At 48.1% G+C, this 24440-nt stretch overlaps 5 protein-coding genes across 10 annotated transcripts; 2 read left to right on the top strand and 3 right to left on the bottom strand.

Annotated features, from left to right (window-relative positions):
- Positions 1-311: 311 nt before the first annotated feature.
- On the top strand, positions 312-4997 carry FOXG_21831 (uncharacterized protein; the record flags this gene model as incomplete). Its single annotated transcript, XM_018402200.1, has 4 exons — positions 312-1254; positions 1302-1904; positions 1953-4327; positions 4476-4997. 4 exons carry the CDS (start codon positions 312-314, stop codon positions 4995-4997), a joined length of 4443 nt encoding a protein of 1480 aa, XP_018254964.1.
- A 1442-nt stretch (positions 4998-6439) lies between these two features.
- FOXG_14926 (uncharacterized protein) lies at positions 6440-7433 on the bottom strand (the record flags this gene model as incomplete). The annotated part of the gene is made up of 1 exon (XM_018394997.1): positions 6440-7433. One exon carries the CDS (start codon positions 7431-7433, stop codon positions 6774-6776), a length of 660 nt encoding a protein of 219 aa, XP_018254963.1. The 3' UTR covers positions 6440-6773.
- A 2152-nt stretch (positions 7434-9585) lies between these two features.
- On the bottom strand, positions 9586-12587 carry FOXG_14925 (uncharacterized protein). Of its 4 annotated transcripts, XM_018394993.1 has the most exons (5): positions 12302-12587; positions 11058-12217; positions 10876-10994; positions 10585-10819; positions 9586-10532 (listed from the first exon to the last, which is right to left on the bottom strand). In XM_018394993.1, the coding sequence occupies exons 1-5, from the start codon at positions 12509-12511 to the stop codon at positions 9866-9868; spliced, it is 2391 nt and encodes a 796-aa protein (XP_018254959.1). In that variant the 5' UTR covers positions 12512-12587; the 3' UTR covers positions 9586-9865. The 4 variants fall into 4 exon arrangements, with proteins under 4 accessions (XP_018254959.1, XP_018254960.1, XP_018254962.1 ...); XM_018394994.1 differs by having other exon boundaries at positions 9586-10819; XM_018394996.1 differs by having other exon boundaries at positions 9586-10819; positions 10876-12217.
- A 570-nt stretch (positions 12588-13157) lies between these two features.
- On the top strand, positions 13158-18108 carry FOXG_14924 (uncharacterized protein). 3 transcript variants are annotated; one of them, XM_018394991.1, is made up of 4 exons: positions 13457-13507; positions 13558-13740; positions 13788-17241; positions 17304-18038. In XM_018394991.1, the coding sequence occupies exons 3-4, from the start codon at positions 15976-15978 to the stop codon at positions 17886-17888; spliced, it is 1851 nt and encodes a 616-aa protein (XP_018254957.1). In that variant the 5' UTR covers positions 13457-13507; positions 13558-13740; positions 13788-15975; the 3' UTR covers positions 17889-18038. The 3 variants fall into 3 exon arrangements, with proteins under 3 accessions (XP_018254956.1, XP_018254958.1, XP_018254957.1); XM_018394990.1 differs by having other exon boundaries at positions 13158-13740; positions 17304-18108; XM_018394992.1 differs by having other exon boundaries at positions 13158-13740; positions 13788-18038.
- Positions 18109-20183: 2075 nt separating this feature from the next.
- On the bottom strand, positions 20184-21141 carry FOXG_14923 (uncharacterized protein). Its single transcript, XM_018394989.1, has one exon. The coding sequence runs from the start codon at positions 20981-20983 to the stop codon at positions 20405-20407; it is 579 nt and encodes a 192-aa protein (XP_018254955.1). The 5' UTR covers positions 20984-21141; the 3' UTR covers positions 20184-20404.
- Between the last annotated feature and the right edge of the window lie 3299 nt (positions 21142-24440).

The raw sequence follows: 24440 nt of genomic DNA, 5'->3' as shown, positions 1-24440 counted from the left end.
GTCAGCAGGTATCTATACAATATAAACGATTTATATTAGCAATGGGAAACTTTATATAATAACCGCGCTGGCTATGCACAAAGCGTAAGCACTCTGTAGTCGTATCAGCATCGGATTGGTGGACGAGGATTACCCTACTTATTGAACATGTGCTCCGTCATCATTGGACGATATGCGGATCAGGCTGCAGCTGCAGAGAGAAAGAAACATGGGGAGCAGCCGCCCGCAGCCTCATTCCTTTTCAGCCCTTCAAATAACCAGCGCTCGACTTGACTTCCAGTAAATGAAACGAACGAAGCCCGACTGCAACTATGAAAGAACTAGACTCGGCGTTATACACCATCGCATGGATCGCGCCACTAGAAATAGAGGCAACAGCAGCCCTCCACATGCTTGATAACTGTCATGAGGGGAGATTCCCGATGAGCCGGGGTGACGATTATGTGTTCCTTGCAGGCGATGTCAACGGCCACAATATTATCATTGCGACCCTACCCGCTGGCCAAGAATATGGAACTGGCTCAGCTGCAGCTCTAGCGAGCCAGATCAAAAAGTTCTTCCCCAACCTTTGGTTTGGTCTTCTCGTTGGAGTTGCTGCTGGTCTTCCCAATCTGACAAAGATACCGCCCATCGATATCCGTCTTGGCGATGTTCTTGTCGGCCTTCCAGATGGTCAGAGCGCAGGATTAGTTGCATATGATCTCGGGAAAGAGACTCCGGATGGGTTCCAGCTATTGAGAGTCGGTCGTGCCTTGGCGACTACTGAGACCGTGGTCAGATCAGCAATTGGTAACATCAGGATGATGGCTCCAAACGATACCGATATCTTCCTACCCTTCTATGACAGAATCAAGGATAAGGAGCATCGAACCGGAGTCTTTACTGACCCCGGCCAAGAACAGGATATTTTCTATGAGTTCAACAATGAGGGCGTCCAAAGGCCTGTGCAGCGTCAGCTAAGACATATCAGCAGGCGCACGCGCGTGTGGTATGGTTCTATTGGGTCTGGGGACAAACTGACCAAGCATTCTCGTAGGCGCGATGAGCTTAGAGATCAGTATGGTATTATCGGCTTGGAGATGGAGGCTGCAGGGACAGTGAACCGCATACCTGTTGGTGTTATTAGAGGGGTATGTGACTATGCGGATGAGCACAAGAATAAGGAATGGCAACCGTACGCTGCTGCGATGGCTGCAGCCTATGCAAGAGCTGTGCTTCGAGAGATAGGTCCCGGGAAGGCAGTGCCAGCACAGGGTAGTTAGTCCATCTCACCAGACTGTTCACCTCTAACCAGTTTTCAGGTGAAGGAAATCAAGAGCCTTGCGGCGCTATATTATGCGATCTTCCACCAAATACCGATCGCTTTTTCGGCAGAGAAAAGGAGCTATCAGATATGGTATCGTGCCTCGAACTTTCGAATCAGCGAAAAGGTGCTGTTTTATGCGGAATCTCAGGCTCTGGCAAGACCCAGCTAGCTCGCGAATATGTTTCTAAGCGAGGGGAAAGGTTCTCTGCCATCTTGTGGATTGATGCAAGCTCTGAAGAAAGCATAGATCAGTCCATGCTTGTTTGTGCAAGTCGTATTTGTGAGGAAATCCCGGACTTTCGCACAGGCAGAGAAAACACTCTATCGCATCAGTTTGTTTCTGACTGGCTTCGAACAACCTCACACAGTAACTGGCTTGTGGTTATAGACAATGCAAATGGCCCCATCCCAAACAGACGCTTACTAGGGCCTTTCCAAGATATGCAGCATGGTGCTCTATGCGTTATATCTACACATCGGGTGACAGCAGGGGCCCTCCGTTTACGAGAAGTGTTTGTCGAACGACTTGACCCATTAGCTTCTCAGTCCCTTGTTCTCTGGAGGGCTTACCAAGGCCATGGAGAACCAGGTAATGAGGGTGAGTACTGTGCTATCACTCGATTCATTCTTTCACTAATCTTCAAAGCTCGAAACGCAGCTAGACTTGCCGCCAAACCTCTCGATGGGTTTCCATTGGCCCTGGAACTAGCGGGAGTTCTACATCAACGAGGAATTGTGTCTCTGGATAAATTTCCCACAAGTTTTTCACACGATTATACAGACCTTGCCCAGTATGAGATAGACTCAGGAGTGTGGATATGGACAAGGATTGGTGCAATGGATTCTCTATTTAGCATGTTAGATGCGTTATATGCATCTGCCATTGCTAAGAGCAAAGAGTCCGCCCTTTTAATCACTTATTGCTCGATCTATGGCCCTCTTATGATCCCGATCTCCCTTCTGCAGAATATGGCATTATACGAGATGGAAAATATCGGCCGCACTGCCTCCTGGGAACAGCTGCAAGCCCTGGTTCGGAGCGATATCAAGCTCAACAAGGCCATCGATGAACTTGGCAAAGTCTTTCTGGCTACGAAACAGCAGGGGGCTGATTGCACCATATTGGGGTTCTCTTTGCACGCTTCAATCTGTCAATGGAGATTCGCTACTATGAACGACCGAGACCTCTGGATCGTCCAAGCTTCATACAGCCTGTCACGACATATCCAGTCCCTCAATGGCATGGACGCTATACACCGGTTCTTCAACGTGTTTCACCGGTGCCTGGATACAATATGGAAATACATCGACCAGTGCCACCTGGATCCAATACATGGGAAGTTTGCCAAGCCTTACTTCACGATATGCTCATGTGGTGCTGACGTGTACCTATCCATGGGAAAGTCAGATCTTGCAAAGACTCTTTTTACTGCAGCGATTGACTATGTCCACACATCGGAGCCAGCAGAAATAAGCGAAAAGAGCCTTTTGCGGCTTTTAAGCGGGTTAGCAAAATCTTGCGAAAACACGAGAGATTTCGAGACGGCCGAAGAAGCTCTGATATCGGCAACGGAGATCTCAGAGCGAGTAAATGGCCACATACATGACGAGACGGCCGATTTGGTTTCACGACTCAAGAGCGTAAGAGAATACATCTCTGTTGATTTAGAAAACCGCAAACGGGTATTGGTTGCAAGTACAGGACCAAAGCTTCCTCCAACCCTGAATCTCGCTTCAGATTCCCCTTCACAAGAAGTGCAAAGACATTTCAGAGTACCAGAGTCCTGGACAAGGGGTAGTGCTTCTGCTCCTAGTTCTTCGATATCTGATTTGTCAAAGAACTTGCTTCCATCATTGAATCTATCCTGGGAGATCTGCCTTGAAGCTCCCATGGTCGTTTTAAGCAGACCGAGAGAAGGCGAAGACGACCCGAGCACGTCAACAATGCGAGGACGACTGAGAATTCTGGCGCACGAGAGCGTCGAAATCAGAGCTATAAGCTTACAACTTGACGGTCGCGGATCAACCACCTGGAAGAAGGGAGAGCTTCGTGATGAATCAGCATACTCAAACGTATTTTATCGGAAATCGTGGTATCTCATGATTTTCAATGCACAAACGGCCACTAGGGATGTCCCCTATGGAGATAATTGTACCTATCAGCTTGACAGCGAGATCTCAAGCAATGGCACCCCTTTGCAAAATGTTTCACCGACTAACGAAGATATCATATCTCGGTCCGCATTTAGCTCTCCCCAAAGTTACCTTCAAACAAGGAACATGGATACTGCGCCAGACTACGTTGTCTTTCCACCAGGCCGCTATGATTATTCGTTCGAAATTACTCTGAACTCTATGTGGGTGCACACAATAGATTCTGTACATGGAAATATTACTTGGACTTTGTTTGCCAGTATCGTATTATCCAATAACAGGCCCGATGTGTTGCTGCGCAAGAACTTTCCGATTATCCTTGTCCCATATTCGCTTGTTGCAAGAACCGAGTCTCCCCGAAGGATTTCCAGAAAGTTTATGGATGATCTCTATCTTCATATTGAGTTACCGTATGATATGTGTGTTATCGGCCGCAAACTACCAATCACAGTCACACTGGATCTACTTCAATCTGACCTGAGGGTCGAGTACCTAAGTTATTCGATAGTGCAGAGAGGTGCACGCTGGACTAAAGACAGAGCTACGCATAAAAGGAGCGAAAATATAATCGTTCTCCTTGAGAAGATTTCAAAAGGAACAGAGCCTACTCTAAAGCGGGATGACTCCCCGGATCACCAAGAAACTGATGCGAGACCATTCCCTACGGACATGAGCGACGATGGTATCCAATCATGGCAGGGTATTGAGGAAGATCTGCCAAACGTAACTCATCGAGAACCCACTATCATCGCTGCTGAGCTTGTATTGCCGACTTGTAAGCAGATCGAAGCAGAGTACTCTTTAGACCAAGAGCCTCTAGAGCCAAGTTGTCGAACGGCATTCATCCAAGTCAACCATGATATTCAGGTCAGTTTGACACGCTCTGACGCCATCTCATCTCCCGAACTTTACCAAATAAGAAATAAATCTTCCTATCCTAATTACCTCAGTGACCCTTGAAATAATATACAGCGTTTCATTTATAACAAACAGATGTGCTAATGGTATTTTCCAGATCACAGTAGGCCTATCTCGATCAGATCCAAATCAAGGCGGCTCACATGTGAAATGGGAGGTGCTTGAAGAAATCCCAATCACAATCATTGATTGCCGGATCACCTACATGTCCAACCGTTTCCTCGACCGAATGGACGGTGGAACAATACCAAACCAAACGACGAACAAAATCTGTGGTTGTCCAGATGCGGACAGCTTTGATGAGCTTATGTCAACCGACCACAGACAACTTCCAAGACAGATTTGTATGTATCTGAGGAAGCATTATGGCCAGGACGAGGATGAAGTTCGAGTTCACGAGAAGAAACTCGATGAATTATGGGAAGACACTGTTCCAAACCTAAGTAAATCCAAAGACTGGGAAGTGTTCCAGGACGATGATTCAGCGGATTCGTTTGTGTCGGATTCTTCGGCGAACACAATTAATTGGGCCTTACCTAGATCCGAGAGGAGAACACTGTCCCTTGGTGATGAGGCGCAGAGAAACAGACATGATGAGCTACCTCCGTATGGTAATTGAACTGTGTGACGGGCCTGGAAATTATGGACGTGTTCTTTACAGATAACGTACACGATAAGCGAGCGAGACAAAAGCCCCTCATATACCTTACCTTCTTTCTGATCAATTGATGCTTAACCAAATAAGATGCCTCAATCCAATCAAGAAGCTAGAATACTTCTTGCACTTCAGGCCTATCCTACTCAAGCATGTAGACTAGAAATGCGGCGCGTTTCCACTTCTGCACCAATCAGAATCTCCATTTTCTACTACTCTAATATTCTAGTCGGTAACGGGCCCCGTTACCAGTTTTAGGCCAATCAAAACTATGGAAACTAACATGGATTTTCTGAACCCGTAACGGGCCCCGTTTCTGTTCAGGTCGCGTTTACCAGATCGCAAAACGGGGCCCGTTACATGACATGGTGATCCGTGCCACCTATGCTGAAATCATTGTGACGAGGCAAAGCACTAATCACAGGCAGACTCTGGAATTAGCTGACCTTAATCATAATAACCCTTTCTAGACTGCTGCGTCTCCTTTCTTCTACTGATAATCTCAGCATTTACATCCATCCCAGAAAACCTTTAAGTGTCCTAACGTCTTAGCATATCTTTCCAGGCATCCTCTAGAAGCCTACTTCACTAGCAAAATATTACGCCCAGCCAAGTATAGACGCTTAGGAGACTTGAGCTTTGTTATGATATCTTATACCAAGCTATTATTTGCATGCCTTGTGGTTTTGCATTGAAGACAGACGATGATCGCGTCGGATGTCACCTCAAAGAGAAACATGGCATATCTAAAAATCACCGACAAAAGGTTAATCTACTTGTCATTTCCCTGCATTTTCCCGATCCAGATGAGCTACCAAAGCAAGCAGATAGGTCCGCTCTGCACCTATACCTAGCCCTTCAGTATAGAACGGAGTGTAAGTATTGTGAGTTGCCGTCTGCAAGCCACGATATCCTATCACGGCATCTGAAAAATCATATAACCGGGAGATCAACGCTACGTATACGATGGGAAAGCGATGGCTATGCGATGACGTCCGGGATAATCTGAACTTTCAGGGTTGGAAAGCTAATGACATCCAGCGATCCTGGCTCATCGTAAGCACAGATGATCAGTAATTATTGCGGAATGCACTGCAAACTATCAACCAGTTTCTGCAAGTAGTTCTAGATTCTGTCAGAGAGTTTACCTAGAAACTGGTTTCGGATGAGCGACCGGTTGCATAAGCAAAGATCTTCATTTGATACTAGCGCGCCTGCGGGAAAGAAAGAGCTATTGACTAACTGGATGCGATGAACTCGCCGGGATGAAACCCTGGATCAAGCACGACGTGATATGCCTGTAGCACTTTCGGAGATGCCCTTAACGACCGGTCAGCCCTGAGACCATTGTTTGCGTCGACAGCCTACTACAATGATTGCTGCGAACAATGCGACGAAATGCACATGTTCTGGTCCGTGCATGCTAGAGTCTATCTCGAATAATCGAGTAACACCGAGCCACCCAAACCTCATCGTCACTTCCAAATATCAAGGATATGAACCTTTCCGCATTCTTCATGGCAGAAATCAAGCACTTGCGGTCCTCATAGAGCTCCTCTATGGACCTGAGCTGCATCTCTGTTGTTTGCGGCGTCTGACGACAGTTACCAGTGTTCGTCTTATATTCCACGCACCTAAACTTCAGCAACCTATGATTGTTGAAACCTATGTTCTCTACAGCGTGATAAAATATAAGAGAAAACGGTCAGCCGGTTCATTCTGGCTTGCTCCGCACTGGCTCTACTTACCAATCTCTTGCGTCATCTTAGCGACGGATAACACTTTCTCATCAGTATCCTCCCATAGAAATACTTCTTTCATCATGAACCAGAGCATTCGTATAACCATCGTTGCCGCCAGTATATCTGATTCCTTCCTTTTCCTGGCCGGATAGAATTCAACCAACTCTTCGCGAAGAAAGCCGATCGCATCTTCTAGCCCGTCTAAAGGAACCCCCAAGCGCCCGTCTAGCGTGTCATCAATCCACCGGAAGCCCCTTTTGACACTTTGGCAGAGGCAGCGTTCGGCATCATCCCGAAGGTTTTGGGGCCAATTGTGAAATCCTGGCTCCGACCGAAGTCGTGCCTTAACAAATAGCTTGACATCCTCCTCGACACCCAAGTTTGACATTGAAATGCTATCGGATATACCGGACACGGTCGCCTTGATGTTCTCGTTCGGACAACTTGTAATAAGAAGCTGAACTTTTTCAAAGCGTATATCCGTCTTGAGGGTTCGCACAACTTTGAGTAAACTGCGGCGCGGTATGCCTACATCTTCTCGATCAAGAAGAGAACGGAGCCGGTTGCTTTGCTCGACTGCCTCAATAACGACGAATAGATGGTCCAAGTCTGCCAGAAGATCGTGGAGAATTTCCAGAAGCTGCTGCAAGTCCGGCATCATTCCGCTTTGGAATAGTTTGGAAACATTCTTTGGAACATCGTTTTTCTGTCGGCAAAGCTGACTGACAAGCCATCGAAAAAAAGGTATCGCTTCATCTTGGTTTCGTTTATTGGAGCAATAGTAATAAATGCAGTGGACTTTCTGCTCGCCTTGTCTCTCGTACACCTCACTGATTTGGTCAATGAGATAGGCAGCAAGTACTGTTTTGCCCGTGCCCTTGATACCGTGTATCCATAAACAGCGCGTTTTCAATTTGAGCCAGTCGTTCCATTCCCCACATCCAAAAACCCAATTTCCAGCTCCTTCTTCGTGTAATTCTCTCGCGGCGTCGTGTTCAGGCGATGGATCGGTGTGCTGCAGCCAATTACAGGTCTCTCGAACTTGAGACTGTGATAATACGTGCTTGATGTTTTGAACATCCTGGCTAGTTGGATCTGGGTGAGCCTAAATGATTGCGAAAGGAAAATGTTACAGGTTCAGGGTCTAGGTTAGGTTAAACTTGAAATCCAGCAATGAAAGTATTCCTGTCGCGAAGGCTTTGTTAAATATCAGCTGTCTAGCCTGGACTCCTTCTCCTACACAAAACACCATTATGACTTAGAGAGCGGCATTATTTCACCGCTGGACGATATCGAATCAGAATCACATGCAAATATAACATAATTCTCAGTATGCGGAAACCCTTAACATCCCTACAATCAAGTTCAGGATTCTCAATAACGAGTAAATACTAGCCACTACTTCGTAACCCTGCACTAAGATTGAGTTTAATGGAAAATGGCTCTAACTCTTAGTCTTAATCATTTATCTCAGGGCTGATCAAGGCCCCTCGAGGGGAGCGGGAACTCGCGCGGCCTGTGAATCCTATAGAAAGAAGAAGAAGAAGCCGAGAGTACGACCTCATTTGACTTACTTATTGGTTTAATCAAGTAATCATGCAACCTAACGCAAGTGCAGTGCAATGGCGGAAGGCCTATGTGCAAACCCTGCATTGAAATCACAGCTTGCGTCTACAGCGCCGATGAGAGCGAAGATATGTCAGTCATGGAAAGACGCAATGACGAACTGATTACTCTGTTGGAAAAATACACGAATTATACGGCATGACAAACTCACAGTCGATCGAGGAAGCACGAGAGATTTTCAACCACATACAGACCAACGATAATCCCATTGCCGCCTTCCAGATGGTCAAGGCCTCAGATCTACTACTGTAATGCACCTCGAGTGAAGATACAATGCTATGATACGCTTCACACGGAAAGCATACAAGTCCGGCTCAGAACCTTTCGTGATAGGGGGCAACTTGTTCGACCTAAGACTCAGGTTAAGGTTTTCAGGGTAATTACGGATGCTGACCTCAAGCGCAAGGAGAATATTGCACGGAAAGCGACTAAATCATTGAATGCAGCCATAGAGCTGTAGAGGCTCAGTTGTGTCACTACAGGATTAGCAAGACAGCTGTTTACAGTCACAGTAACCCCATTTATGGATTACGCCTTAAACGTCGGAATGCATGCCTGCTAGTACTGAAAGCAAGCTCTATCAATCGGGCTCAAATAATTCGGGCAAATCCAGCCACCGGGACGTTCCTCACGGCGGCAATAGGTGTAACAGAAACACATGCATACATCGTCAGTGTATATGAGCGGCTCAGAGCGGGCAACCACTGATCTACGCACCCTACAAACCCAGCCCTAAATGCTACGTTTCGCATCCGAAATTCGAGAAGATAGAATCGCTCGCTATTTTATGAGGTAGCAGTAGAACTTGATAAGGCTTTAATAGAGTCGCTAGAAATAAATAACCCTTTTATGTTAGTACCTTGTATAGAATAAGTGTAAACTATAGTTAGTAATCAGGATAGCTTGGGAATAATACAAGCCGGTATAAGACAGGCAGTACGCACCTCAGTAAGAAGTTTTGCACGGAATATGGTAGTCGGAGTTAGTAGAGTCATTGGGATTCCTGCCTTGGCGCATAGAAGGACAAAGCTTAAGTGCTTCTACTTCACACGTGGTATGTGAACGGAGCAGAACTCGTCCTCTGGGGAACTGGCAACAATAGCGTACCTATTAAGACAATTCTCTGATCATAAGTACCAAAGTGTAGGACTATAGATAAGCAACAAAGTCATTATGCTTATAATCGGTAACCCTTACTAGCAGTCTCGCGAAGACTATATTAAGTGCCTTTACAGTTCGATTAGTATATTGATGTTTAAGAAAAATATAGGGGCTGTCATATAAATGCCTACTACGCTGGTATTGACAAGCGTAGCGAAGTCGGATTCATAGCAAACTTCTACAGATGCTTATCGGCCATGGGCATCACAGCATGCAGTGATACGCATTTTAGTGACCCAGAACACATACGCGTAGGGACGAAGCCATTCACCTCACAGGAACAGACAAGGCATAAGCAGGTTTTCATAATACGGCAAAGCCTGCCTCCGCTAGTGCCTCGTCCTTTGAGAGCATTGGAAGCCCCTGCATAGCGGATGGCAAAAAGAGCAGGTCCTCCAAGTTCTCTACTGCCTTTCCGGGTTGGCACGGCGCTGTTTCTCTAACATCTTTATCCGTAATGGTGTCGGGAACAGAGACCTGGGCAACCATAGTGGGCGCAAAGAAATTGACAATACCACCGAATGATCTGCCAAGCCTCTCGTACTCCTCTAGATCTAGAGCAGCGCCTATCTCAATATTGACATCAGTGTTCCACTCCTTAGCCAGATGGCGGAGAAGGTGGAGGGCTTGTTCGGCAACGTGATGGTAACGCGCCATTTCTGCAAGTCCATCGATACCCTGCTTCACTGCCTCAGAGAGGTGAAGGTCAGTCCTCGCTGCCGTGCCTAACTTGTGTGCCTGTACCGTTCCGGCCATGAGAGCAAGGTGGATAATGGATGAGGCCAGCGCGAAGTATGGCACGAAAGACGGCGCCAACTTCAGTGGGTATATCCGCGAGTAGGATGTGAGAAAGCCCTGTATGGCATTTGCAGCCTGTAAACAGACGTCTCGCGGTGATACCTCAGACTCGATAATACGCAAGTTGACAAAGGGCCAAAAGAGCAATAGGGTCGCAAAGTGGTAGTACATGCTAGAGCAATGGTTAATAGTTCAAGCCGTTTTGATAAAATAGATTTTCTTACTGGGCGAACAGCACTGCCGGAGTAAAGTTGTGACCGAGCCGCAGGACTTTGGGCACTCCGTTGTACCAGTCGAGGTACTCTGTATAGATGCCCAGTAGGCCCTGTGCTGTTAAGGTCTTTCTAGGTGAGTGCAGAAGGTATAGAGATTTGTGTACCCGTTCACTTAGCTCGCAGAGGCACTTATATACCGACCGCTCATTAGATGGCTGCTCATACTGTAGCTGCAGTGGCGCATCTAGGTCGAGTCAGTACACTGATCGAAATACATCGTCTCTTACGCCGGCAGCTTACCATCATCTGTGTAAGGAACCCAGACTGATGCCTCAACATCTCTTACAACAGCAGGCTTAGATGGCAGGTGCGGGGTATAGGAACAATTAGGTAATGAACCCGTTACCAGAGAAGACGCACTAGGTAAATATCATTTGTCAGCTTGATGGCTACTTATTACTTCTGTTGTTTAGCGTTCTTACTTATCTAGAGAAAATGCGCCCCAGAAAGTCGCCAACTGAACAGCAAGCTCCTCCTGATCTCCACTATCGGGGGTACAATGCAGGCCCATCTCAAAAGCCAGCCGTATGCTCTGTCCCGCATAATACCGACTCTCTGAGCCTCGACCACGATTAGCTTCTCGAATCGACATGATTCCCAAGGCTTGGATTGTGGTCAGGGAGTGGTGATCTGTCTCTTGGTCAAAGAGCCGCTGCGCCTCTTTAAAGAAGTGGTCGCCTGCCGACTGTGGGTCTTCAGAATCAGTCCTAGTAATAAGATTGGTGGAAAAGCGGCAGCCAAGGGCAAGCAACGCATTAACAAGTAAGGGCGAGCAATATCTGTGTCTTCCATCGCGAAAATCTTGAAGGAAATGCTTTTTGCTAAGAGGTGCGAATACTGGATACTCCCAGCAGAAGTACAAAGCAAGAAGATGTAGTATCAAGTTGATGTTGTTGGTAATGGCGGTCCATGCCGAAGGATGATGCTCCCATTCTCGTTGGTTTAAAATAAATGGAACATGATCTAGCCCATGGGATCGGGGTAGTCCAGCAGGCATAATGTCATCCTGCATGCCCTCGGCCCATGATGCATTCCCAGAGTGTGACGGCCCTCGACGATTTTCCGAAGAGCTCATTACTTTCGGGTCAGAATTACTACTCGTGGCGTTCCCAGGTCCCAAGCTTAGGGGACAAGATGCAGCTGCCGAAGTACCGCCTGCAGACTTAGAGGCGGAAGCGTCACTGAGGTTGGCGTTATGGCTGTCTAGCGTGGCAACGACAGACAACCCACCACCACCCGAGGGCAGCGCCCCACGAAGCCAATCAGATAGGTTTTCGACGTCTTGTCCCTCGCACGGTCGTGTCTTTAACGCCGATGCCACTTGTAGGAGAAGGTCGCCGTCATCCCCCTGCAGAATGGTTGTGACACCATCAGTGCCTTCGCGAAGTCTGCCGAGGATGGCATGCGAGTCTTGTTCTGGTAGATTCATCAGAAGATCGTAGAGCCGTTCGTAAATGTTGGCCCTTTCCTGTATTTCATCGTGTTTGCGCTTTAGGTCAAACAGGTCTTGATCGGAAGCCTGGTAATGGCACTCGAGACCTTTGTTGATACAAGCTTTGCATTTTGGACGTTCGCCACAACACTGCGTGGGAGAGATAGCGGGTTAGCGGGCTGAATCTGGCTGATTTCTCACAAGAAATATAAAAGTATTGAGCTTCGCACGTACTTTGGCCTTTCGTCTCCGACACGGTTCGCAGGCGATTTTTGTTAGATTGGCGCGGGGAAGGAGACGAGGTTGGAGCGATGGTCCTTGACTGGAGTCAGAACTAGTCCCCCCAGAACTCGGCCCTGGAGCTGGTCGAAGTTTACGAAGTTTGAAACCGCTCAAAGGCGATTGGTTGTCGCTAATAAACGGGTGTGAAGATGAGGAGGACATGTGTGAGTATGCAGAAATTCACTGACGTGAAATCATGCGGAGAATGACAAAGGGATAAAATAACGTCATAAGAGGGGTAGACAGCGTCGTGCCAAGAATTTAAAGTACAACAGTGGTTCAGAATGGCAACCAACCGCGCCCCGAATATTAATCCGTGACGCCCCACTTCACCACCTTGACTATCTGCCGCAGGGTAGGCATGATCTGTTAAATAGGCAGCTGGGAATGGGCTCCATGTTCCTTCATCGCAATATTATTCTTGTATCTCCAAAAGAAGGGGGAATTGAACCAACCACTCCCTGGCAGACGGATCAGAGAATCAAGTCGACAAATAATAACATCACCACATTCTGGTCCACATCTTATTCGCTTACGTATCGAACAATTAAAAGCCTTATCCGCTTACCAGCCATCTGCGCAGTCCAGAATCTCGCCACCATATGAGATGAAAAAACCAGTTTCGAGAATAAGAGGTTCACGAATGACACAGAGCTTTATCAAGCCTTGGATCGCATATCACGTGTTAAATATACTAAATGTTATTGAAGTCCGGGATCTTAAATTTGACTGATTGAAATACGATGTCGGCATATTTGATTGATTTGTTTTGATCTGTGAGCTGCGCTGAATGGAAACAACGACGCCCTGTGTATTGCCTAATAGCAGCTGTTAGATTACAGGCTGGGAATGGGATCCACCCCTTTTTTTTTTAGCACAATATGATCCTTGAATCCAGACAAGGAGCGGAAATTGAACCAACCCCTTCCTGATAAACGAATGAAGAAGAAAAAGATAACAATCAAGTCCACGATTAACAAGATCACGACATTCTATTCCACGCTTCGAGACACTCAACCCGGCGTATTTGTGCGTTATCCAACAGTAGTTTTAAAACTCCTTGTTTGGCCCTTATGGGTAGATCATTCAAGCCCCGGCCAAGCTTCCAAATTGAGTTAGCGCATAAGAAGTTGTCACTTGTGACATCATAACATCAGGGTGAGGGACACATTTTTGTCGTCGCACGGTCCAGGATTTATTCAATACAGCTTTTCCTCAGGATTTACCTCGCCGCTAGCTTCCAGTTGCGAATGGAATGCCAACCTCTGTTGGCCAGCCCGACATGGCCCGTAATAATGTATCACGTTCACGAGCCAACCAACCTCTGTATCGTCTTATAGATGACATAATTCGGTCTGCTGGAGAGCCTGCCATAGTACGGCAGATGATCCGTGAGTGAGGCTGAGGTTGTTTATCAGCAAGAACTAACGACAGGAAGCACCTGGGACTAGGATCGATTGGCCAGTTGAAGACCTAGCAACATATGAGGCTCGATGTCATTCGATGACCCCACTGCAGGTTAATAGCATTGTCGATTTTAGCGCTCTCGACTTTGCTGGTGCAGTAGATGATTGTTTGATATGCCCTATATGCATATTTACTATTATGACTCCGGTTGTAATACCATGCAATCATATCTTCTGCCTCGAATGCTTACAGAGGCACTATGAGATCAGCCAGACGTGCCCAATCGATAGGAAGAAATTCCGGGCAAATCGAATTCGGCTCTCAAAGGATATCGCCGAGCAGCTTGGCAACCTTATTGTATTTTGCCCAAACTATCCTCGTGGATGCACGAAGCAAACGAGACGACGGGACGTGCTCACTCATGCTTTGAACTGTTCTCATATGTCCTCATAGTTTCCCTGTTTCTTAGGTCTAGCTATTAGCTACGTATACTCCTACAACCTCGTGCTTCAGCACCAATCGATCATACAAGTTTTGTACTATTATTTTCTCGCAAGGCGCAGCTGCATCCCTCGCTCGCTTCACCACCTTTACCATCCGCCTATGACTCCTTAAGTGCATGCCTGATGGGCTCCGACATCGAGATGTCATTGTTGGAACACGAAATCGGCCCTCACTGTAAGCGATCGCGTAACCCCAACAGCAATCAGGGCAAGACAACATCCGGGAGATCTATAAACATGCCGAACAACTTGAAGAATGCGGAAACACTATTACGATGCCTTAGGTATTGTTCACAAATACCTCTTTCACACTAGGAGCAAGAACAAAGACCGAAGCACGAAGGGCAACAGATAGCGGATGTCAAGCAACAAGACCGCCGCATCAGACTCGATCGACCTAACTGAGTGTACTGCTGACACAGCGCAGACGGTGTATGGTGCTACCAGAATGCATAGGCAGCTATTCAAAGCGGCTCGACAAGCTGCTGCCCGGCAAACGCAAGCGCACACCATATGACGCCCTGAAGAGACGCGAATCTGACATCCTGGTGCAACTATGGACGGGAATGGCACGTGTCAATAGGTATCTACACTGGATAGGCGCATTGGAAACAGACATATGTGGCTGCGGGCAGGAAGAAGAAACGGTGGACCATTTCCTCTTCCAATGCCCACGGTGGGACGAGCAACGAGAACACATGCGAAATGATGTCGACCGGGAAATGATAGGCAATCTATCGTTCTTCCTGGGAGGCAAGACAGCAGAGGACGGGCACAGGTGGAGCCCGAACTTGGAAGCGGTGCGAGGCAGCGATCAAGTTTGCGATAAGCATAGGCCGTTTGGATGCTACACAGACATGAAGAAAAATACTAACGAAGCAAGCAAGATATTAAGAACTAACACAGCACAGCCTCTGGTAGATAGACCAGGCTTCAGCCGCTGACGATGGGACGCTGAACATTTGGAGAATTTGGCCTTCAAGCAGGCCTGTCGTAGGGACAAGCGAGGCAATGTGGCGAGGAGTAGGGATTGGTGAGGTTTGAGGGCCTCAGGGCCAGAAGTCCGAAAAACAATGTAAAGATATTTAACGTTGTGGGCCCTATGAGGCGTATCCTCCCAGGCGGAATAAATTCAGTCAGTCAGACAGGGGTGGGGGCGGGACGGCGTCGGCACCAGGAAGAACGAAGATCCGCGGGCATGATCGCAGCCGGCTGGCCGGAAGCGAGCAGGCCCTAATATACTAAGATCAAAATCACCACCCTTTTTATTGTTCATTCCTATCAGTCCAAGCCTCAACCACTCCATACGGTGACTCATCAACCTTGACAACTGATTCTATTTTAAATTTTCATTTTTTATTTCCTAATCATGACCCCTAAGCTTCCATCTGCGCGCAAACGCGGTAGGCCGTCACTGAACGGCGCCTCATCACCACCAGGTTATCCAACCCAGCGAGCGTTACACGCAGCGCAGCGCATTCATCAAGCATGTGGCATGTGGCCAACTGAGTTCTGCAAAGGTTTTGTACCTGAGACTTGGGGTATTCGACTTATCGAGGGCCTTTCCGCGTTGGTCTCTCTGGTAGTGGCTGCTGAGAACGTGGAGCTCGACGAGCTGCGCCGTAGATTGAAGGTTTTCGCTACTAGCCATCCGCGCTCAGATCGACCGCGACTTCGTAAGTCAGATATGCAAAGGTGAGAGAGTGGTTGCGCAGGATGGGAATTGATACTAAACAAACACGGCGATGGAATGGACGTGCGGATGATCAAGTTGATGAGGATAAGACTGCGGACAGTGAAGGAACCAAGGCAAACTATGAACCGGTTGATGAGATTATCGCGTTAGGCTCTCAACAAGATCTCATCGAATACGAATATGAAGATGAAGAAGAGGCTAAAGAAGATCCCGACTTGAATGTCGAAGAGGAAGAGAGCGCCTCTCATGAACGAAACCTTTGGTCGCGAAGCAGAGACATGGGTGATATTCCGGATGATGAGCCTATGGAGGACACCATGGCGGTCAATCCTAGGTCTGCGCCGGCCAAAACCAATGGGCAATCCAGAGGCAGTCCTATCGCCTCCAACTCAGGCTCCCACGCAGCCGAGTCGAGCGCTCGCCTTCGGCGCAGCTTTCGACCACCATGTCGCTTGGTCCATGATACCCCCCAGAGCTCTATTCGCCGTCCAGGGGGACCGGATGAACAAGCTTCGGCGTCTTCTGCTGCTACAACTCCACAGGCTTTTCAAAACTCGACGCATCCACTCGAACCACCAAGCTTCCAAACGACGGCGCCTCTCACCTCTGCTTCTCAGATCGCCCAGGGTGCTCAACGATCTGGTGTGGAATCGCTCAAGCAAACAGCGTCATCTGTTCCGGACAATCCTCAGACTCCTGTGTCTCTTTCTGCGACAACTCCACAGGGTACTATGCGCCCTCCGCAACAACCAGGCAGCCAGGGATCAGCAACCGCAGCTCAGAGCTCTGTACAGCTTCGCGCACAATCAGCAGCATCTCCACCTACACCCCAGAGCGCGCGACAGCCTGACAAACGATCAAGTAGCCAGCCATCAATACCCGTTACGAGTTCTCAAAGCTCCTCGCCTCCTCGCGCACAAGCAAGCTCGCAGCTAGCACTGTCTCGTCGTACCAGTACTACTTCTCAGACCTCCCAGAGCTTTCAGCAACAACCGAATAACCGGCCATCGGCGTCTACCATTGCGATTCCTGAAGCATCTCTATACTCCCACATAGGAGGCAATCAACCATCGATACCTCGTCCCATCGCCCCTGCTGGGGCTAACAAGCGCCCTGCTCCGTCATCGCCAGCAACAGCATTTACATCCAGCAGCAGCTTCATCAACCAGACAGCGGCGAGCATTACAGAATCACTCACAGCCCCTTCAACCAAAAGAAAAAAGACTGCTGACATTCAATGTCCAAGTTCACAGGTGACTGGGTCATTGGATTGGAACGCTCTTCTTGTAGGCAACACTTGCAAAAACAGTGAATCCGATGCGGTCATCATAAACTAACTTCCTTTCAGCCCACCGGAGACGAATTCAGTGCAAGCTTGAAGGCCGCTTCGGCTGCCTTAGAACCTCATATCAAGAGCTTCGAAGAACTTTTAACATCCATCAACGACGAACACCGCCGACTCGCCGCCGTTGAGCAAAGCCTCAGACTTACAAAGGACGAGCAAGCAAAGGACCAGGAAAAAGCCCAAGACGCGCTCAAGGATGTAGAGAAATCAATTACAACCGAGAACAAGATGCTCAGGGACCTGGAAGATCTCTACAACAAATATCCTGGGGACAACGAACTTCGCACGTTCCTGGATAAACGAAAAAGAACGGTTCTCGAACATGGAGAGGTATATACCGTAGTCAAAAGCCAACTTGACAAGAGTACTGCTGGACTTTTCAACACCGACAGCAAGATTGCGTTGGTTACCAAGAGGATTGGGCAGCTTGACGCTGAGAAGGCCGAGGTCATGAAAGAGAAGATAGGGATTGATACGGCGGCGAAACGATTGATGTTTATGTCTCGTTTTATGGAACCCGGCTGGCAAGCTAGACTAGCTATGGTTGAGGAGGCTTTGGGGGAAGAAGTTATGCGGTCTGCATTTTGATGGGGGTTTCTTTGTTGTGAGTGGTGGTTGAAGTTGTAATATAGGGATATCAGCTTTATTAAGCGTGGCGTTGGTGTGGAGGGGATACCTTTAGTTTATTGGGGCAAGTAAGGTACCGGTATTAAAAGAAAACTATCGAGATTACATGAACTTGCTATCGTGACCCAAAGGTTAAAGTACTACATGAAAAAGATTAGGCATTGAGTGCTATTACGCTGAACTCATGTTAGAGCCATGATATTTTTATGAGATGGTTCTTGAAGAACTGACACTCCTGTCAATACCTAGCTATGGAAGGAGATGCAAGCCACTAACTCTAACTTCAGGGTGCCAACAAGATAACAAAGAACACTATCTCCAGTCAATAGACTGTCACTAGTGTCGCGACACCATTAATAAGTTTTGAATAGTCCGAGATCAAGTCCTTTAGGAAGATGCAAGTGGGCGGGATATTCTACCTTTAAAAGGCTTGTCTTGCTTACCAGTATGAACTTGCTTACTTGAAATAAACTGGGTCATCGACTTTCTTGACTTACTTGAAATACTTGACTTGATACTTGAATTGAGGTCAGCGCTGACCTCAGCTTCAAAGGAGGATGTTTTCGTCTTTGTAACAAGTATATCAATGGGTTGAGGTTGTACTACCTGTTGAGACAGTGTGACTAAGGTGGCCCGACCTACTGGTGGCTGGGATGTGGATACTATTTAAGGAGCTGTGCTCCTCTCAGGCACATGTAACTTAGAACTAACAACAACACATTCAACCATGTTTTTGCTTCAACACTACCAAGTTGGCGAGGGCTATCCAAGCCACCAGTTCACGCCAGATTAGTGGTTAAGAAGCATCATGTCGCAGGGTAGGCATGATCTTCACGGCCTTATGAATCGACTGCGTTAGTAATCTAGCTGTATGCTCCAAGTAACTCTGCGGAATGGAATACCCCGCACGAGAGACAACAAAAAAGAACAATCAACACATTTTGCTGCTGCTCATCACAATCGCTTTAACCCTTTAAGCACGCTCAGTGCGACACATACTAATAAACCAAACAAGATAATAACAACTAATACAGCATAGACTCTGGTAGACAGACCAGGCTTCAGCTGCTGAAGATGGGATGCTGAACACTTGGAGAAGTCGGCCTTCACGCAGGACTGTCTGGGGAGAGTGGCAAGGTGTAAGGACTGGTAAGGTTAAGGATGTAAGGGTAAAATGTGGGGAACACAAGGTAACGAGATACAACGTTGTGGGCCCTATGAGGCGTATCCTCCCGGACGGAATGGATTCATTCATTTATTCATTCTTTGTTGGTTGATGACGGCTGTTATTACCAAAGCGTTCTCTTTCCCAGCAGGACAATATTCTGTTTTCAGTTGGGGCTTTTGGCACGGACTCATCACGTCTCCACCACTAAGCGCCATCCTGACAACGGCCAACTATAACTATGCGTTTCGCTAATTTGGGTAGCGTCAACCGGGGCGAGTTTTGATGGTTCCCACCTTGTCAATGTGGTTACATATGTTGGCGAGAGAAGATCTGCAGGTCTGCAGCCTCGTCCTGATCAAAAAGTCGTCCTCACTTCCACAGCTATGGTCGTGGGTGGAACCTAGCCCCTTAATGTTGTGGCTCGGATTGGTTTGTTTGATATTAAAACAAAGTATGGGGCCTGGCAGGGTTTTAGAAGGACTAAACATGACAGATGTTGGCTTACATGCCCAAAAGCAGCATGTTGCATTGAGAGGCTGAACACAAGGGGGCAACAAGGCCGCTGCAGGGGTCAGGGCAGCACGGATCTTAGCTTACCTTAGCTCCGCGTCAGTTCGCTAAATCAAGGGTCAACGCGCAGACGTAAATTCTATATCTCTGCCAAAAGCAATGTTACATGCGAACGAGTTGATTAAACTTGCATGCATGAGCTCCTCCACCCGAGACTATGATTTGGTTTTCATCCGGACTCCTATTTCGAAAGTGAGGAAGATATGGACAAAGAGAAGCCAACTTATCATAGAGTTAATCCTATTGTGTTTATCCTTTCGTCAGGCGCTGCTACTCTCAGTCTATGTACATATCAACAACTTCCTCGCCGTTACCTTTTGCCTATATTATGAAAGTCTCTCAGATACCGCGGGGAGACGGAGGGTAATCTGAGACGTTTTTGTGTGATCGGTATCCGGCACCTACCACATATTGATACATCATATGGGCTATCCACCCGAGCGTTTAGCTTGGTCAGCTGCCCCTGGAAGCTGGACCACCCATAAGGCTAGGTACTTCACCCCGGGTCACTGCCCTAGCGGCACGTAACTAGGAAGGAAAAAGAAATTAGTATTATGTAGTTTTCAAGCCTGGCGCCACTTGTTTGTTTGCCATTTCTTTGACATCCCTCGTCTCCATATACATCGAACGACTGGGGATATCTCCGCGGCATCCTCCGTAGACCCGTCCTTATCCTGCATTACTTTTGCTCGCATCGCGTGATGGTCCCTGCCTGCAAAAACAAGACCGTTGACTGCGGCTACTCTAGCAACGTTTGCAAGTATCGCTGGGACTCATGGGCGAGGTAGTTCTGTATGAGGGTGCAATTGCATCCTGCCTGCTGTAGAAGTTGCATCTTAAGCTCATACACCTCGACTGTCAGGTCGGCCACGCAGGTGGAAAGATCGCGGTTGATACGCTCCAGGTCCTGCTTGCTAGACTCAAGCCCCTGCTGTTCTTCCCTCTGCTTGATACGGAGCTTGTTGGCAGCAATTCTGTTTCGTTCCCGGATTTTTTTCATGCGATCGTTGTCCTGTTGGGCTGCATGAGCGCCGTTGCTGCTGGTATTGCTCGTGCGGCGAACAGGTGAATATTTCCCCGTCTTCTTTATCTGTGGATTGATATCTTGATCACCCAGGGGAGTTCTTCCAGTGGGTTTGCGAGACTCCAGGTCGTCAGAGTAGCAATTTGTCTTTCGATCTGGTGTCGTTTGTGGCGAGGGTGAGTGCCAAGGGCCCTGGCCGGATGATTCCTTAGAAATTCCATGCTCAGAAACCGGAAACAGGGATATATCCTCTACGACAGGATTGCGACTGTTCCCCGTGTTCATATAGTTCATCTCATGGCTGGTATACTGCCAATGGCGTGTCAAATCAGTGTTGTAGTCATTTAGGGGGGGGCATAAATCAGAGGACCAGTCTGCGTATAAACACTGTTTGTCGTACTGCTCTTGTCTTTTGATAAATCAAACGGGCCTAGCTGGTTTGGCCACCTCCATTGCTCCCATAGAAGGGATTCGGGAGAGTAGGATGTCCCGAAGGTCGAGTTGCCTCCCATGTCTATCGGCCTCCTGAGGGCTCTATCATCCGCGAGGTAAAGGGAGATCGCAGGGTATCTCTATACAAGACGTTCAGCTAATGGTTAAAGCAGCAGGAGAAGAGCGGAAGGGAGCTCTAAACATCCAGAAGCGCCTTAATACTCTTTGGGCTATTGTTCTGTGCTACTGATGGTTATTCTGAGTAGGCGGAGAACCGTATACTGGGAACTCGGGATGACGAGGGGTAAAGAAGCTGATGGTCATATAGGTCGTTGCAAGCGAAGCGGCCCTGCAATATATTAATGGAAAGTGAATACAGGACGCGGAGCGACCGACAGTGAAGCTTGTTTAATTGGCTTGGCACGATCAGGTCTCGACGAGTGGCGGGAAGGGAAAGGCCAAATTTGAGCTTGTGAAACTGCATAGATAATAACCCATATCTCAGTACTCCATACTATTTGAATGGATAGGTAAGGAAGAAATTCCCCTGAAAAAGTGCCTGATCTTTATAGCTAAGATCCTTGATCTCGCATCAGGTCTAGTGGCCAATAACCCGACTCGCCATTTGCCACGAGGGACGGCGCGAGAGGGATGAGGGGCGCTAGCAAGGTATCTGGATCACCGAAACATGCAAGAACCTGATCAGACTATCTGTGCGCTCGCTCTGACGGGCTGGAATGCTCTGCATTCCATCCATACCAGCTCACAAAGGGGATAGTTAAATGAGATCAATACAATCAGTGGGGCTAGCCTGGGCCTACCCCTGTAACGTTGGGGACCGTGCAAGAGTTTTTGGAACCCCCGCCCATAGGGTAGCGGAGGTTGAAGCATGTCTATGACCTCCACCCGTGAAGTTGAAAGGGTGTACTGTCCTTAATGGAGGGTTATTTAAGTTAGCTGCTTGACATAAGCCATAGGGCTCAAACATACAAACACCCCTAAGATAAGACGGCGAGACAGGACAAGAGGAAACCATAGCTATGGTCAAAGCGAAGAATCGTATTCGACGTTATTCTGGGATAGACTACTGTACTGGGGGAAATTTCAGCCTTTTGCTGAGTTGCTTACAATAATACAAGTCTATTACGCCCGGTAGGCCAACGCCCAATGGGCTCTGAAGCTAAAGGTACATACACTTCGCTAGTTATTGCCTTGCTCTCGCCAAGCCCATACAATTCTCACCTTGTTCCTTCCAGTCTAGTCATTGCTTTTCTTCTTAGTCCTCGTGATTGTTAGTAGTAGCAGGTCAACTTGAAGCCCAATTCCTCCAAGTGTTCAGTTTCCTATCTTCGGCGGCTGAAGCAATGCCTGCTGTTGATTATTTGAGGGCGTCATAGGTTATCGGTTAGTGTTGATAAAATGTTACTAGGTTAGTAGTGTTCCCGTCATCTCCGTTCCAAGCGACCTGTAGCGATCGCGAACCTAATCGTGGCCAGCACCGCGTCCATGTCTGGCTTCCATTCCTGACCGTCTGATGCTGCCTTACCTCCCAGATGAAAGGAGAGGTTGCCGCGTTTCTCATTTATACTCTGAAACATCTCTTTGCGTTGTGTCGTCCATTTCACGCATCGAAAGAGGAAATGCTCTACCGTTTCCTTTGCCCGCCCGCACGGACATTCATCCGTCGGTGCTGCCCTGATCTGATATAGGTAACCGTTCAGTCGCGCCATTCCGGTTCTCAGTTGTGCCAGCACGCTGGCCTCTTTCCATGATAATTGATCGTACAGCAGGCGGGTATGTTTACCAGGCAGAGCCGAGTCGACCCTTCTAGAATGCCTGCCCACTCCATCTGGTAGCTTCCTCTCGCTTCGCAAACCTGCCCTCGTTCGATTAAGAATTGTGGTCTTCGCTTTGATCATTCCTCTCCGTGGTGTCATGTACGGCTCCGTTGCGTAACGAGCTGACATCTTGGCTGTCTTCTGGATTTTGAGCTCGCTGTCGCGTGGTAGCCAGATGATATTGACTCTGTTGCCGTTTCCTCGGAGCTTCTCTATAGCATCATATATCTCTCGGATGTGCCCTTGGCCTGACTGCTGGCGTGGGTTACCTATAGCTTGTGCAGCCGATTTGTTACTTGTCGCGATCACAATGACTCGATACTTCATCTCCGGCAGGTAGTTGAGACCATGAGCGATCGCTGCCAGTTCGGCTGTGTACGGGTTGTGTTCTTCCCTCGTACCCAGGGTGACCGAAAAGGTTTCGCTGATCTTGCCGGCTCTTGCCACGGATATGGGGATTCTGATAGCTACTCCCATGCCGACTAGATCATTCCGTGCGGAGCTGCTTGTCGCTATCCTGACCGCCCATCCTGCTTTGGCTAGCTCTTTGATCTTGTTTTCTTCTTCCTCTCCTTGACTGTTCAGTATGACTTGTAGGCGTGCCTCCCACGGAGCGAGGGTGAATGGTTGAATGACTTCCATGGTATCCTTCGGTACCTCTCTGCATACATTCCGCGATGCGCCTGAGTGGAGATATGAAGCGCCTGAAGGCTTTGATTCCTCGTAGGAGTTCCCGGACCGGGTTGGTCCGCGGCAGCGTGTGTATGTCTACCCATAACTTGCTTGCTCGTCTCCAGAACCTTTCTTGAATGGTCGCTATGTGGGCTTCAGCTTCGGCCACTCCTGTCGCCACGCTTGTAAAGGATCCTATGATTGCTTGTGCTCCTATCCTTTGTACTCGATGGATCGCATACGCCGATACTGTTTTGCACGCATGCATCCAGACGTTGGAGGCATAGTCCACAATAGGGGCTACCATGGCTGTAAAAAGCTGCCTCGTTGTCGAGGGAGCCATTCCCTTCAGACGTTTCAGTTCCATCGCAGCTCCTAAACCCTTCGTTGCTGCCCTTGCGATGTGTTGCTTGTAGTGAAGCCGTGAGTCCATGATGACACCCAGGATCTTGACCTGATCCTTCGGAAAGACTCTCTCACCCTTAATAGTAAATGGTTCTGAGTCTACTCTGCCTGTGTACCTGGTGAAATGTATGATCGCCGTTTTTTCCGCCTCAAACGTCGCACCGCTGCGTCTCTCCCAGTCAAGAGCTTTGTCAATGACCGATTGAATCCCTCTCTGGTTGCTCTGGGCTGTCGGTCCCGATACCCACGCCGTGTAGTCATCGACGAAGGCGATGGCACCACCATTTCTATCGATCTGCGTCTGCACTAGATCTGCGTTGAAGAATAGAAACAGTATCGGTGACAAGGGCGACCCCTGCGGGAGTCCTGCTTGTGGTAGAGGTCGGCTTTCAGAACTTTGGCCA

This window comes from Fusarium oxysporum, chromosome 3 (assembly GCF_000149955.1).
Source record: "Fusarium oxysporum f. sp. lycopersici 4287 chromosome 3, whole genome shotgun sequence".
Lineage (NCBI taxonomy): Eukaryota > Fungi > Ascomycota > Sordariomycetes > Hypocreales > Nectriaceae > Fusarium > Fusarium oxysporum.
Note: the sequence above shows the minus strand (reverse complement) of the source record. Positions and strands in the feature narration are given on the sequence as shown.

Coding starts and splice junctions, on each gene's coding strand:
- FOXG_14924 (XM_018394990.1), top strand. CDS start 15,976: ATGGGAATTGATACTAAACAAACACGGCGATGGAATGGACGTGCGGAT. Junction 17,242..17,303: donor TGGATTGGAACGCTCTTCTT/GTAGGCAACACT, acceptor ACTTCCTTTCAG/CCCACCGGAGACGAATTCAG.
- FOXG_14925 (XM_018394993.1), bottom strand. CDS start 12,511: ATGTCCTCCTCATCTTCACACCCGTTTATTAGCGACAACCAATCGCCT. Junction 10,995..11,057: donor GGCGCATTTTCTCTAGATAA/GTAAGAACGCTA, acceptor ATATTTACCTAG/TGCGTCTTCTCTGGTAACGG. Junction 10,533..10,584: donor CCGGCAGTGCTGTTCGCCCA/GTAAGAAAATCT, acceptor CCATTGCTCTAG/CATGTACTACCACTTTGCGA.
- FOXG_14923 (XM_018394989.1), bottom strand. CDS start 20,983: ATGAACTATATGAACACGGGGAACAGTCGCAATCCTGTCGTAGAGGAT.